The sequence below is a fragment of the Pelodiscus sinensis genome, chromosome 11 (genome assembly GCF_049634645.1).
Source record: "Pelodiscus sinensis isolate JC-2024 chromosome 11, ASM4963464v1, whole genome shotgun sequence".
Taxonomy (NCBI): Eukaryota; Metazoa; Chordata; order Testudines; family Trionychidae; genus Pelodiscus; species Pelodiscus sinensis.
The window spans coordinates 16,267,519-16,282,033 of record NC_134721.1 but is presented as its reverse complement, the minus strand read 5'-3'; the positions used below and the strand labels follow the sequence as shown (position 1 = coordinate 16,282,033).

At 42.1% G+C, this 14,515-nt stretch overlaps 1 protein-coding gene and 1 long non-coding RNA gene across 2 annotated transcripts in view; one reads left to right on the top strand and one right to left on the bottom strand.

The window, feature by feature from the left end:
* Positions 1-1,592: 1,592 nt before the first annotated feature.
* BHLHE40 (basic helix-loop-helix family member e40) lies at positions 1,593-7,404 on the bottom strand. Its single transcript, XM_006132802.4, has 5 exons — positions 7,116-7,404; positions 6,842-6,911; positions 6,303-6,410; positions 5,181-5,304; positions 1,593-4,111 (listed from the first exon to the last, which is right to left on the bottom strand). Exons 1-5 carry the CDS (start codon positions 7,193-7,195, stop codon positions 3,258-3,260), a joined length of 1,236 nt encoding a protein of 411 aa, XP_006132864.1. The 5' UTR covers positions 7,196-7,404; the 3' UTR covers positions 1,593-3,257.
* Positions 7,405-7,525: 121 nt separating this feature from the next.
* The window catches only part of LOC142830919 (uncharacterized), a 32,745-nt gene continuing 25,755 nt past the window's right edge, over positions 7,526-14,515 (top strand). Inside the window, exon 1 of the long non-coding RNA XR_012906463.1 lies at positions 7,526-13,875. This is a non-coding gene — a long non-coding RNA (uncharacterized LOC142830919). The remainder of the gene's footprint in view (positions 13,876-14,515) is intronic.

The following is a 14,515-nucleotide window of genomic DNA, read 5'->3' as shown; positions in this document are numbered from 1 at the left end:
AGTGGGATGGTTATTCTGTTACGGTGCTCCAAACACTGGGCTACGGCTCGTTCTAATCAGAAACATAAATTGCTGTAGTCCAATGAGAAGTTAAGGTCCCCTCCAAGGAGTTGTTACAAAAAATGGAATACCCCAATTTTATTTTTGCTTCTTGAGAATAGGGAAAGGTCCAAGGAGTTAGTCTTTTAAGTGCTATGTAGTCCTGTTTTTTGTTTCAGATACACCAGACTAACACAGCTACATTTCTATCACTTTTTTGTTTTAGGTTTTTTTCCCTTCTTATTTATCTTAGAAATATCACAAGTGGCAAGTCTGGCCTGCCCCGGTTTTGCTGGAGGATTTCTGGTGTGGCTCAGAGAGAGGCTTGTTGTGATATACCACGCATTAACTGAAGGAGGTGGCGTTGACCCTTTAACAAGGACATTCTTCTCTCACATGGCTGTTAAGGTCTAGAGAAAAACCTATGTGACATGACTTGTGGAAAGAAATCTTCAGGATCCCCTCGCAGTCTGCCCCGCATTATCCCACTGAGGTAGAGTTTGCCTCCTGTGGAAAAGACCACAGGGCCTGCTCCCAGACTTGATTAATTCCCCCAGGGATCTGCAGAGGCCTAGAGCCATCTTCCTGTAAGCCTAGTGCTTTGAAAATGGTTTTTGCTCATTTCCCCAGGAGGTCCCCACTCCAGCAATTGCCTGGACATGTAGCTCCACTAGATTCCCTACTGGTTACAGCTACTGCTGGGATCCCAGAGGAAGCAGGATAAAAACCAGATTCCTGACTTAATTATTGCTGTACACTAGAGAGACCTCTATCCATCCTTTGCCCAGACAGTGCTCACCAAAAGTGGCGCAATCTTTGCCTAAATGCAGACCGGAGAGTCTCTTACATTGCATCCAAGAGAGGGGCAGGTGGCTGAGGGCATGTTTCATATGGAAGGGGGAAAGTCACACATAGAAGGTTCTCTCTTCGCCTGGGTCTGTAGAGAAGATGTGGCCCTTAGCAGGGGAGCTAAACAGGTGTTGAGAAAAGATGAACAAGCCATTTTAAATAGACTGACTGAATATCCCTTTTCAATTGCTCAAGTTTCACACTCTGGCTCTTAAAATTACAACAGCTCTCTAGCTGCAATAGATACTTGCTAGCGTAGACAAGACCTGAATTTTTAATGAAAAAACAAGTACAGGTACCCTCTCTCTTCCCCCACTTTTTCCCCCTAAATATATAAAACCCAAAACTTTTCAGACTTTCTAGATACATCACAAAAAAACCAAAACCTAAATGAAGTAAAAATACAAGCGCAACACGGTTTCCCTTACAGTCCATGCTTTAAAGGTGAAAAGGTCAAGAGAGAAAAAATAAAAGAAAAATCCCACACTACAATAATAATGAACCACATTTTTTCCTTAGTAGCCTTTGAGCATCGATTCCAACAAGGCTGTACCAGAGATAACTAAGACCCTGATTCTGCAATTTGTTTCCTTACTGGTGGAGTGTTAAGCCCATGTAGTGCCCCATTTTCACTGCTGGATCAGGTCACATGGAATGGTTATGGCGGCATTGATCAAATATTTCAAAGCACAAGAAGTGAAGCCTTGTCTTCCACAGGAAAATAATTATTTTATTAAGTATTTTAAAAACAACTACTTAACATTTACTCAAGATAAAAATATTTACAATACCCTACTTTTGAGAAGGCTCCAAAATATAAACACTATATCCCTCTCTAGAGAACAAACTCTCTTCAAAAAACAAAAATTCAAATCAGAAATACATTCATATTTCTCACTTCTTTATGCTCAAGTAGTTATACAAATAATAGACATCTGAAACATTTTCACCTTTTAATATATTTATATAATATATATATATTTTATATATACATACATATTTATAACAGGATTTTACAAATAAAGGCATCAACTGTATACCCAAAAAAACCCAACAATAAAATAAACATTAGAACACAATCTGCAATTAAGCACAGTGCATCTTAACAACTGGTGCAATGGTAGAATGAAATGACAATCTGTCTGACATTTACTCTGGAAATGATTTTCTCAAAATTAATAAGGAAAACAATCACTGCTTTTTGCAGATAATTTCTTTTAAAGCCTACTTGGACAGAGTGTTCATCACTGAAGAAACTACTGAATCTGTGGTGCACAGGCCCGCATAGTTCTAAAATTGTTAACAGGGAAGTTTTCACAATTCCAACTCTATTTAAAACAGCACTTTGAACCAGGGTTTTCAGAGAATCCTAAGAGATTTAGGCACCCAAGTTCCACTGTGATTAGGCTCCACTGAAATTCTGTTTTAAATTCTCAAAGGCACTCAAGGGGGCCACCAATTCAATAGGTCTAACTCTGTTGACTCCAATTGAATTGCACCCTGTTACAAGAGCTCTGGTTTTGGCCCAGGAATGAAACACCCAGTTGGTGGCTATTCTGCCATTAATGTGGCTTTTTTAACCATTTTGTTTTCAGATACACTAGACCCAGAGACTCCTGTACAGCAGCAGTAAAAGAAAGGTGTAGAGTTAGGTGCAACAAGCAAAGGGAACTATAGGGGTATTTTCTCTTCCCCTGCCCCCAACTAGCAGCTTGAGTTATAGAAAAAGATGTAAAGCTTCTAAGCAGCATCTACATTTTATTCATTTTGTTTTTTAAACATTCAGCAGAGGTGTGGAGAGAAACCTGCCTTCGATCTCCCTGAGCCACTGACTATATTACCAATCAGATTGCTACTCTGAATCTTTTTAGAGGGACTAACACCAATGCTAGAGGGACTAACTGCTGTGCATGCATGTATCATTTCAAATACTGACAACTGGGTGGGGCAACAAATCTGGTGGTGGGCCATTGCTTTGAAAAGCCCTCTATAGAAGTACCATATTTTTATATTCACAGACCCTAAAACTTAAATCGGCCTAATGGAATATTTTTCACAGCTTTGAAATATAATCCTCACTGACTAAGTCAGCTCTGTAGGTGGGAAGGGTTAAAGGGTAAAGCAAAAAGAAAACTTTTTTTTCCTTTTGAACTCCCCCAAATGGCTAACCTTGGTGTTTCCTTCATCCTTTCCCACACTATCTAACAAATCAGAGAAAAGTGGATTTTGCTTCCTATTCTCAGTGAACCGTAGCCCCACACCTCAGTCCAGCCGGTATATAAAACTGAAAGAGTCTCAAACTTACAAAAAAAAAAAAAAAAGAGAAGGAAGGAAGGAAGGAAAGAAAAAAGAAAAGGTCAACACTGTGCTTAGTCTTTGGTTTCCAAGTTCAAAGGAGGAATCTGCTTCAAAGCTTGAAGCAGAGCTGAGGAGTCGATAGGGGAATGGACTGGTAGTGGAGAAGGAAGTCTCTGGGGCATCAGGAGAGATGGAGAAATTTTATCTGGGCTCATTAACCCTGAAAGTGCAGCAGCAGAGGCTGGGAGACTTGGGTACAAAACGGGCATGGAAGTTGGGTACCAACACTTCTCCAGCATAGGCAGATAGGCAGTTGCAGATGGTGGGATCAAATAAAAAGGCAGGCACAAAGGAGGCTGGTGAGGACCCAAAAAGCTACTCGAAGAGCCAATCAGATCACTGCTAAAATGGCCTTCATCTTCTGAAGTTTCCATCCTGGTCCTTTTGGCTGGTGGGTCCTCATTTTCTTGCTTAATAGAGCTTATTCTCTCTTGCATGGTATAGTTGAGTCCAGTATCCTTTTGAAAATACTGTTGGTCAGCATTTGAGTCACTTTTCTCCAACTCTCCTCCATACCCACTGTCTGTGTCTGTGTCACTACCACTCTGCTCACCACTGGAGTGTGCAAAAGTCCTTTGTATAACAGGCACACAGTTCTTGCCATAACCCTCAGCTGTTTTGGGCAAAGAGCCAGACTTCTCCTTCAAGTCCACTGTTTTGGGGGGCACCTCTCCAGATTTTCGGCTGGGTCCTCCTTGGAAGATCTCAGAGGCCATTCGGTGCAGATGACTGACCAGCTGGGAAGATTTCAGATCCCTGGTATTTTCATGCTTTCCTAGGTATTGCAGCACTTCCTTGGCGCACATCTGGAAACCAGATCGAAACATTTCCTGGCTTGTATCAAGGTTTCTCGATGACAAGTCACCTGAGGGAACATTAACAGAAATAAATTAAAAATTAACAGATCTAAATAGTTTCATTAATATCATTAAGGTGCATTGGGAAGAAGAAGAAATTTTATCTACATATTATGTATTTGTTGTAAAATAGCTAGATAAGTGAATTCTGCTATACAATATGGGCACTTTAAAGACTCACTCTTAGAGGGAGGTTGTAAAAATGGGTATATAAACATGTTTTTGATCCTATATTTATTGTATGTGGCCACCAGGACAGACACTAGAGTTTAGGGAGAAAATAGCAAAAGGCAGCACAGTGAATAAGCCTTGGTATCACCTCAGAAAGACATCAGTTCCAAAGTGATTTGCAAGAAATATCTGGCTCATCTGCAGCTAATGAAAATTGAGTACAAAGGGCCCAAATCGTCCCAAATCAATTGCATGCACCTGGGGAGCGGCGGGGTTGGTCTAAACTTTGGGAAGTGATATTGGGTTTGGCTGTGTAATTCTGCTGCATATCTAGTGGCTGTTCAAGCAATAGCAGTCTTTTTAGAAAAACCAGTTCTATCCTGCCAGACTCAGTGTCACAAAGAAGGGGAAGGAAAAAACAGATGTAAAATACAGTGGGCCTTTAAATAGCCCACTCTTTGCAGCTCAGCTGGGTACTAACTAACTTAATGAGAAACCAAAAAGGATGTGTCAGAGAGATGTTTTCATATTTAGGGGGGGTGCAGGAATCAGGGCTTAATCCAAACCTTATTGAAGTCAATGGAATGACTCCCATCAGTTTGGGATCAAGCCCTCACAGCAAAACTGTACTATGAAATAAAATAGCTATAATCAATTTAATATACTTTAAAATTCAACTTCACAGCTAGTTATAAATTAACTGACTAGATGGATAAATGATATCTTTTCATAAATCCACATGTACATAAAGGGGGGTTTGCGTGCTAAAGAAAAAAAAAGAAACGCTTACTCCTCCCACCTCCCAAACCAAGTGTCATAAGTAGCCAGTATTTCAAAGATGTTGAAAGTAAGATCATGAGACAGTCCAGGGTTCTCACATGATACAAGCATGACTTGAATACTCACCAGCTTGTAAACCATTCTGTAAAGCAATTATTTTCTGTTGCTGCTGCTCAATGAGATTAGTTAGTGCTTTCACATGCTTCAAGGTAAGCTCAAGAACCACAGCCTTCTCCAAATGACCTAATGTCTGGAAACAAATGGACAGGTTAGTACTTATTTTAGAGTCAGTCACGTTTCAAGGAATCTTACAAAGGTTTCAATTCCTTGCGATATATATAAGAAAAAGTGAGCTGCAATTTGGCGGACAAGGTTAAAAACGGTGTCTTTATTCAGTGAAATCTGTTGTCTTGAGCAACAATGTTAACATTTGGAGTCTGATCCACATATTATGTAAACTTAAAAAATAAAAAAGAGGGTTGCAGTGAAGGGTACAGTTACACCCTATGGGTGTTTTAGAACCAACTGCATAGCTCTCAAACAACTATTTTATTTATCTATTCTGCTGCCCCTGCTGGTATCATGACCTTAACACAGGGGGATCCAGTCAAAGGGTTTCTTTTGAACAGTGACAGGAGAGGGGTGTCCTGCAGGATGTCAGCCAAGATGGCTTTCCCCATAACTTCTGAAGAGATTTTTTTTCTTTTAATTTTAATCAAGCACTTAAGCTTTTACTCTTTTTCACACACACACTACAGAAGCAGAAGTGGCTGACCTTAAAATGTGTTGCAGAACAAGAACACAGAGAATGCAAGTATGGAAGCAATCTCTAAAGGGACTTGACTCTCAGATAAGTTAGGGATCAACTTATAAATGGCATCCAGTAAAACTTCAAAAAGAGCAAGAAGGAACATTTTCAGAGGCTCAATTTAAAAAAAAAAACAAATCCCCCCACATTCAAATCAAGCCCACAACAATCACTTTTACCTCATGATTTATTTTAATATTGCAGCAACTTAATTCACATCATCCCACCACCACCACAGATATACACTATTTAGAAATTCACAGTATCTGCAAGGAAAACCAATTGTAATAGATCCATGTGGCAACTCTGCCCAAATCATAGCCTTTTCCACTTAGATCTGCAGTGCTGAGATGAAGCCTCTAGATGGCACAGAAATCCATTAACCAAGGCACATCCCCAAAAGGAAGAGGAGTTTGGATATTAGCCAGATTTTCACTTACTGTAAGTTTGAGATGTTCTGGTAAGAGATCTTTCAGTTGGGCAATGCACTCATTAATCCTGTCACGTCTCTTCTTCTCTATCAGTCTGTGGGGCAATTTATAGGTCTCCTGGAAGCCAAAAGAAAGGAGCAATCAGACAAGACACAAGATGACTTCCTAGCACCATGGATAGACGCATGGTAAAAGGTGATCTAGAAATAAAATTAGACCTCAAGCTTCTGTGTACCCAAAAGTATTGTATGTAACAGCTACTGAAATAAATATTTTCCCCTCTCATCTTCTGAGCCCCAGATTCAAGGACAATAGGTGTGAGCGCAACAGCCTCATAACATTAAAAAAAAAAAAACTTTGATTCAAACTGTCTAATGTTAAAACAACCCTCCTAAATCCCTCAGCAAATTTTGTAAGAGTTCAGCTTTATACAAAAAGCAGATTTAAAAAAAACCCGAAAGACAGACACTAATGCATAAAACTTCATTTTTTCAAATGAACACAGGTGTTAACTAACAATGCAAAGATTCAGCAATTCCTCCATTTACCTTATTATCTTCACTTCTTTTTAACCCTCTTCTGGGCTTGTAAACTTGATACATGTGAGAAAAGGCCAGCCTGCACAGATGACATAAAAGTGCGATGAATTAGCATGATTAGCCCTACACACTGAGACAGACACACACACACACGGGGCAAATGCAGAACGCAAGGAGCCCGACAGGCACAGGGGGAAGGACCAGGAGTTCCAACCAAACCCAGCAGGCAGACTGCGCCCCGGGAGGTGGCGGGGAGCACTGGCCCAAAGAAGAGGCATCTTACCCGGGCATCTCGTTGCTCTCCAGCGCAGGCAGCTTGCCCAGGCAGGCAGGAGGCGGCTGGGCGCTGGGGATCATTTCCATTGCAGCGGGGGGCTCTGCTGCAACTTAATTCCGGCCGAAAGCAGCGAAACGGGTCCTCGGAGAGCCCCGGGGCGCGGGCAGGTGGCAGAGCCGCGGGCGTCGGGACGGGCTGCGGGGCTGCAGGCGGCTACGGCGCGCGGACCATCTCGGTGCGGGGCGCGAGCTGAGGAGTCGCGGGCAGGCGGCAGGCTGGGTTAAATGGGAGCGAGTGGGTGGCTGGCGCTACGTGTTCTACCCTGTGACTCCCGGCACGTCTGTCTGGGCCGGGGCGGGAGAGCCCTGCCTTCCCCCATCACATGAGCCTCACGTGTCGGACAGCGCTCCGGCCTCGCCTCCCCCCTTCCCCGCCCTGCCTGCCTGCCTGCCTTCCCCGGCGCCCCGCCGCGCACGCCAGGCGGCGGCAGCAGCAGCCCGAACGTGATGGGGCGACAGCGACAGCGACAGCTCCGCCGGGCCGGGCTGCGAGGGGAGCGAGCGAAGGGGCTCGGGCTGCCCTGCCCGCCTCCGCGGCGCCTCCCTCCTTCGCCCCGGCCCTGCGGAGTCGTGGGCAAGTGGCACCTGCGGGCCCTGGCTTCTCTGCCTTCACCCTGGGGTGGCGCAGCGGGGAGGCAGGCTGGTTGGGTGTCCCCGCCCGGGGGTGTCACAGGTGGCGGGGGGGGAGGGCATGAGGGACAGAAGAGGGGGTGTCCAGAGGTGGGGTGGGGAGGGTTGGGTGATGGCCAGTGCTCCCTGTAAGCTGAGAAATGGGTTGCACACCATGGGGAGGTTCAAAGGCAGCACAGCCCCCACCGCTGGCAGCATGTGTGCCTGTTGGTGGTGCACATCCGCACATGCCGCAGTGCTCATAAAACTTATTCTGCCCCGCTGCGGAAAAAGAATAGAGGTAACATTGCTGGGGAGACCCCCATGTAGAACTGCAGAGATCTCACAGAAGAGGGTGTTGTGGCAGGTCTAGGGGTTATGGAGACCAGACGCTCCAGATGCTCCCTCCTAATGCCCTTCCCTAGTCAGAAGACAACTTCTTTGGCCTCAAGCACCTCACTTAACTACTGAGCTCTAGCTTCCCTCTCAGTAAAATAGGAGGTTGGAGAGTAAAACCTAACTTATCTACCTCACAGGGGTTGTTTGGATGAATTAGTTGGTACGTGGAAAAGGCTTTTGAAGCGGCTCAGTGCCTAGCACTATTCCCAGCAGAGTGGGCAGTGCTCCAGGTTCATGGAAACCGGCAGAGGCAGAGCATGTCGGCTGCACCCGACTGCAGCGTATTTAGCTGATTCTCCATGTTCAGTGGTGTAAAACAGGACGAGGAGAAGACATTCATAAGCTGATATGCTAAAAATGCATTTTCTGAGTGCTTTTGACTGAAAATCCCAGCAAACAGCAGGGAAATGATTGGGACAAGGCCCCTGATGCCACTACAGACAAATACTTTGCCACCCACTAAAAGAAACTGGCTACCACCGCTGAGCTATTATGCAATAATAGCAGCTTTCCAGTGGGAATAGACACAGAACATGCCATATCTATTGTCAGGTAATTTAATTATTTTTTAAAGTCTGTACTTTATAGTAATGCAGTGGTTAATGGCTTGATAAAATGCAGCATAGAATTTGGCCAACAGCATTATCTTCTATGTGCATTTCTACAGTTAGAGGGAAATACCCAGGCTTGGGAATGCCGCTGAGAATAACTGGTATTAAGGGGTGCAGGGATTTGTGTGAACTCTGGCATTAGCAGAGTAGCACTCAGACATGGTCTGGGCTGAGGAGATTGCAGCTGAACCCAGGGCAAAGGCAGAGTGACCAACAATTGGAATTCAGCGGTGCGCTCCTTTGGAGCAGTTGTCCAAGTCAGTGGCTGATTTAAGACAACTGGTAATGTGACAGGCGATGTGAGGGGGAAGGAGGGGGCAGAGAAGCAGAGTATATAATTACAGCAATCTCAGGGCTGAGGCTACCGTAATTTAGGCCTGATCTACATTGAGAAAGTTTTTTATCAGCATAAGCATGTATGATTCTTTTACTGACATAAGAGCCTATTATGGGCCCACTATAAGGCACTTACCAGCAGTGTTCCCTCTAAGCCAGGGGTTTTCAAACTAGGGTCAAAGTGTTCTCTCTGTGTCTGTGGAGCTTTAGAGTAAACAAAGTGTTGCAGGTCAACCAGGGGCTTTCCCTGGCGGGTCTGTGACCCAAGTTTGAAAATCCCTGCTCTAAGTTGTGTGATTGTGCAGCCACTCAGGAGAAATTGAAATGCCGCAGGGCGCCCACAGGTAGGTTTTGTTTCTAGTGGAGGTGCACATTCTGCACATTGATGGAAAAGATTAGAGGGAGCATTGCTTACTGGTATTGCTTATTCAGCAAAGTGAAATCAGCTAAGTTTAAGCAGCAACATGTTTATGTATACATGAAACCTTTAACTGGGAACTAGGATTCCCCTGTGCAGCCTCTGAATTCCCCAAGAGCAGGAGCAGAATAGCTGAGAACTAGGACCAGCTATGAAATATTACACTCTTACCTATTTCATAGGTGTCTGGGGAGGTTTAATTCTTTGATCTTTGTCAAGCATTTAAGACTTTTGTCTGCCTGCTGTTGTACAAATGCTTAGGATGATTATAGTGAAGTGTAACTGCAAAAGCAGGCTTGTTGTTTTGAGGATATGTTGTCATTTCCTCTGCATACTAAACAAGGAGAGGACAGATCACTCCAAAGAAGGTATATTTACTAGATAAGGTAATAACAAAACCAGCCAAGGTTTATCAAAGATTTCCCTATCTCCTCTGAGAGTCCTGTGACAGTCACTGTGGCTAGAATCTTGAAGTCAGCAAAGACTTTGCTAGAGACTGGAGACAGCATTTATGTAAGAGAAGATGGCATGCTCATTTCCGGATACACTGTCATTTAAATGCATGTGTGGTGGCAAAAGTGCTAAAGGGGTTTAGAGTTGTAGACTTGTTACACTAGAAGGTGACTCAGTTAACGAAACCCTGTCAGGTCATTGTAGACCCAAAGCGGAGGTTTGGTAAAAATCTTACTTGTAGGAAAGAAAAATTCCCCTGTGGTGTCTGCAGCCTAAACAGTACAGTATAGCTACCAACCAAGAACCACAAAACAAAGCTAACTATTCTCTCACTGAGTGTTCTCTCATATGTGTTTTATAGCCCAAGCCTGCATAGGATTCACTGTCATGATCAATTCACTGATTTCAAGTCTCTGCAGCGTTGGGCCCTTCAGCCACGATCTTGCAAACTTAAGCATATATTTAAGTATATGAGTAGTCCAATTGACTTCAAAGAGACTACTGGTGCCTAAAAAGTTAAGCACGTGAATAAGCACTTGCAGGATCAGGCCCTTAAATTGAAAGCTCTTAAAAGCAGAGATTGTCTTTATTAATGTTAATCTACAGCTGTTGTTAAATAAATTCATTAACACTTATTACAAAGTGAAACTGATTAATTGGTAAAGCAGAGTTTTGTAAAGCAAACAAATAGCATAAAGAGTGGAAAAATAAATTAGGCATTAAAATCCTTTGGTTTAAAGCTCTAAGCTTATTTGTACCACAGGTGAGGGCATTTAAAAATAATGTATAGATATAGCTATTTAATTTTAAGCTTTTAACATACTTTCATTTATTCTTCTCTTACTTGTCTTTATTAAACAATAGAAATAAGTAGAGTTATGGTAGGGGATTGCTACTGGCAAATTCTAGCATTTTGGTTCAAGGGCAGATACTTTTCACCACCTCTAAGTTTTAGATTTAAAATAAAAATATATGTGGAAAAATTCATGCCCACTGGTTGTTTGACTCTTACAGGTACTTTGAGACACTACATTCCTGGAATGGGTGGTGAGCTAGAAATCAGGATCAGAGGTAATCCCCCATTATTTAGCTCTTTCACTATTGGTATGTTTGCCAAATAATGTGCCTTGTCAGGTTTCACTGATGACCTTAATGGTAGTTGCCAAGGATTTTGGATTCCCCCCTAGAAAGAGAGTCCCAAATGAAGTTATTACATTCTTGGGCATCAAGTTAGATTGTGGGAGAATTAAATTACACTTTCCTAGTGCCTGGCACAGCTTTCACGGGCTGATGCAATCATTAATTTGTCACTTTAATTTTTGTTTGCAGAGCCATTTCTCCATGGCAGATTTTTTTACAATGCCTGATTGAAGCTATAATGAAATGTTAAAAGTAATGGCATTATTTTCTAAAGCCATTAAGGGACAATCTGGCATTTCCAATGGTAGTTGTAGAGCATTTGATGCCATAGGATAACAACAATAATAACTTGTGTCCAACAGAGATTTATAGTTATTTACAGATGTTAGTAATACAGTTCTTCAAATCATTGACACTCTTAAGAATATGTGGGGAATCCAGGGAGTTAACAGACAGTAGTGGATTCAGACCTTTGGTTACTGAGGGCGGTTTTGTTTAAAATGTCTCTTACTTAATATACCCATGAAGGCCAGGCATGTGCCCATGGGCTGTAATCAAATAACTGACTCTCCCTCTCTCATTTCCAACAGTCTCGTTTCATGTTACTGGCACCGGAGGTTAAAGAACAGCCACATCAAATACCAAAAACCTTTTGGAAGCTAAGGGTATCCAGAGTAAGAGGAGAGGAATGGAAGTGGCTAGTTCTCAGCATATAGTGCTGAGTGTAAGGTCCTATGTAATAAACCTTCATTACTTTCTACAGAAGTAAAAGGTTTATATGGGATCTGCTTAATTCTAATTTAACAGGTAGTCCTGTCTGCATTACATGGGAGTGGCGGAAGATAGGCTTATTCTTTAGTAAGTAGGTGCGGCAATTCTTTTCCCATGCAGGCAGGTCCCAGATCTCAGCTCCAGTCTTTGCAGTGAGAAAAATTTTAAAAGGGCTAAGGGAGGCAACAGGGAGTTGTCAGCTAGACAGTACAGCATCATTCATCAAGTACTGACAGCTTTACTGGAAACCAAAGACAGTATGCAACAGTTAAGCTCCTTGGTAAATGGAGCATTCATTATGCCATTTTTGAGTGTTAAGGATCAGTGACTCAGTTGGTCTCTAAGAACGAGACTTAGGAATGTTATTTCTCAATATTATAGTCATGGATGAGTCTATGAGAATCCACAATCATCAGTCTACCGGATGGATATATGAGGTTGCAATGCATGAGTTAACTACATCATAGACCGTCGGATATAGTTTTTTATCTAGTTCTGTTTGGTGTATCTTCAGGTACTTACCATGGTTTACATTTAACCTAGCCAAATATGGCACCTCTCAATTCATTTATTTGTGGATCACCACTTCAGTAGCACAACTGGGTGTGACAGAATATGTGATCACAAGATTCCCAAAAAATCTTAGGAATAATTTTATTTGTGTGTAAGGATTACTATGGCACTGATCACTGTCATAGCTAATTTGAGGTTTGGATACAATAAAATTGTTCTAGATCAGTGTTTCTCAACCTTTTTTTTTATAAAGTACCCCCTTTTCAAAAAAAATTATAAGTACCCCCAGTACCTACAGTTTTCATACACACACAACATGTTTTTCTACCATTGCAACACATTTGTGTTTTAAACAACTTAATTGTAGCTGGGCGGGCGATGAAATTTTTGGGTGTTAAAAAGTACAAAAATAATAAAGCGCTGTAAAACTTAAAACAGAAATTCAGTTTTCTCCAAATTTCAGTTGTGTTGACATACCCCCCAGATTTCTCTCGAGAACCCGCAAGGGTACTTATACCATTGTTTGAGAAACAATGTTCTAGATCACTGGTTCCCAATCTGTGGTCCGACAGTACTGTAGGGGATCTGCGGAACATTTAAAATAAAAATATACGGAGCCTCTCACAGCCAGCACATCCTTCAGCCCACATTGCTTCCCACATTGCACATACAGGAAGAAGAAAAAGAAGAACAATGCCAGTGGACCAGGCTACTAACTCTTTGACCTCTCGACCTCAGATACTGCCTCTTGAGCAAAGTGTGGGATGACTGCTCATCCGTTAAAAGGAACTTGCCTGTAATGTGAATTATATTAATATAAAGGACACATTAAGCACTATTTGTAGGGGTTTGACATGAAAATAAACAGAAGCAAATTTGTAAAAGAAGCTCCCTAGACCAAAATATGGGCTGCATGTTTGAAATGTTACTAGAGGACAGGGAACAGAATTCTAGAATGACCTTAACTCTCTTTAGTGATAATAGAGAAGAACAACTCCACATTATTTATATGAATTTGTTTAACATTCCATGCCATTTGTACGTGGATAGGTGGGGTGTCTGAGTTTTCTAAAAGAGGATTTCTGAGCTGCCTGTCCCTTAGGCAGCACCAATATGAAGGAGATTTTATAAATGAATGCTACACTTGTTCTGATGTGCTGGGAGCTAAGCATACACGTGGTTGACTGATATGTGTGCTGTCTGCTCAGTGGAAGACGAAAGAAGACACCTGGTATTAGCATAACTTTTGCAGGAAGAAAAAGGCAGTGGAGAAAGGTGTGGCAGTGTGTTGTGTTATCTGTGTTTAGTAATGCAAGGGCTGCTTCCTGCAACCATATAGGTCAGACAAACTGCACATAATTAAAACATTTCCTGGGCACTCCAACAAGAAAACCATCTGGATTTAAAATACACTGGCATCATTGAAGTTTGGATCTATATCCAAGACAGTATCACAGGTAATTTTCTCTATAAAAAAACAACCCTCTGGATCAGAATCTTGTTGAATTTTTAGGAGGTCCCATCTGTAACCTGAACTAGAAGTGTTTCATGATGTGGAGATATAACTGCCTCTGTAAATTCATCTGTAATATGCCTTAGAGAAACCTAGAGTATGCAGTGTTCATGGTGGGTTTGTGCATAATTGAAATGTTATGGACTTTTGCTCACCACAGTCATTAGATGTGAAACAATATCATTTGTAGTATTAAGATGCAGATGTAATTACAGTCCTGCAGTCATATTTCCTAATAAGAGCATAATCTAACTACCAACCACAGGCGGAGAGTTCTATAATTAAGTAGAAATTACAACTGAAATGGGATAAATTTAAAAAAAAAATAAACCGAATGCAGAGTTTCCTTAAGAAAAAGACCCATTGTTGATAGGCATAACTCATGATGGTGCCCATCATGCTTTATGTAATTGAGTTTTAAAATAGTTTGGTCATAACTATATTAGCAGCTTTGAGTGGAACCTCAGGAGCTAAGGTTCCCTCCCACAAGAATCTTAGTGCATCTTCAACTTGTACTGGTGTGTCATGTACACAGCAAAAGTCCTCACATGAATTCTCACCTAATACCAAAATGGAAAACAGAT

Coding starts and splice junctions, on each gene's coding strand:
- BHLHE40 (XM_006132802.4), bottom strand. CDS start 7,195: ATGGAAATGATCCCCAGCGCCCAGCCGCCTCCTGCCTGCCTGGGCAAG. Junction 6,912..7,115: donor GAGAGCAACGAGATGCCCGG/GTAAGATGCCTC, acceptor TCATCTGTGCAG/GCTGGCCTTTTCTCACATGT. Junction 4,112..5,180: donor ACAGAATGGTTTACAAGCTG/GTGAGTATTCAA, acceptor ATGTTCCCTCAG/GTGACTTGTCATCGAGAAAC.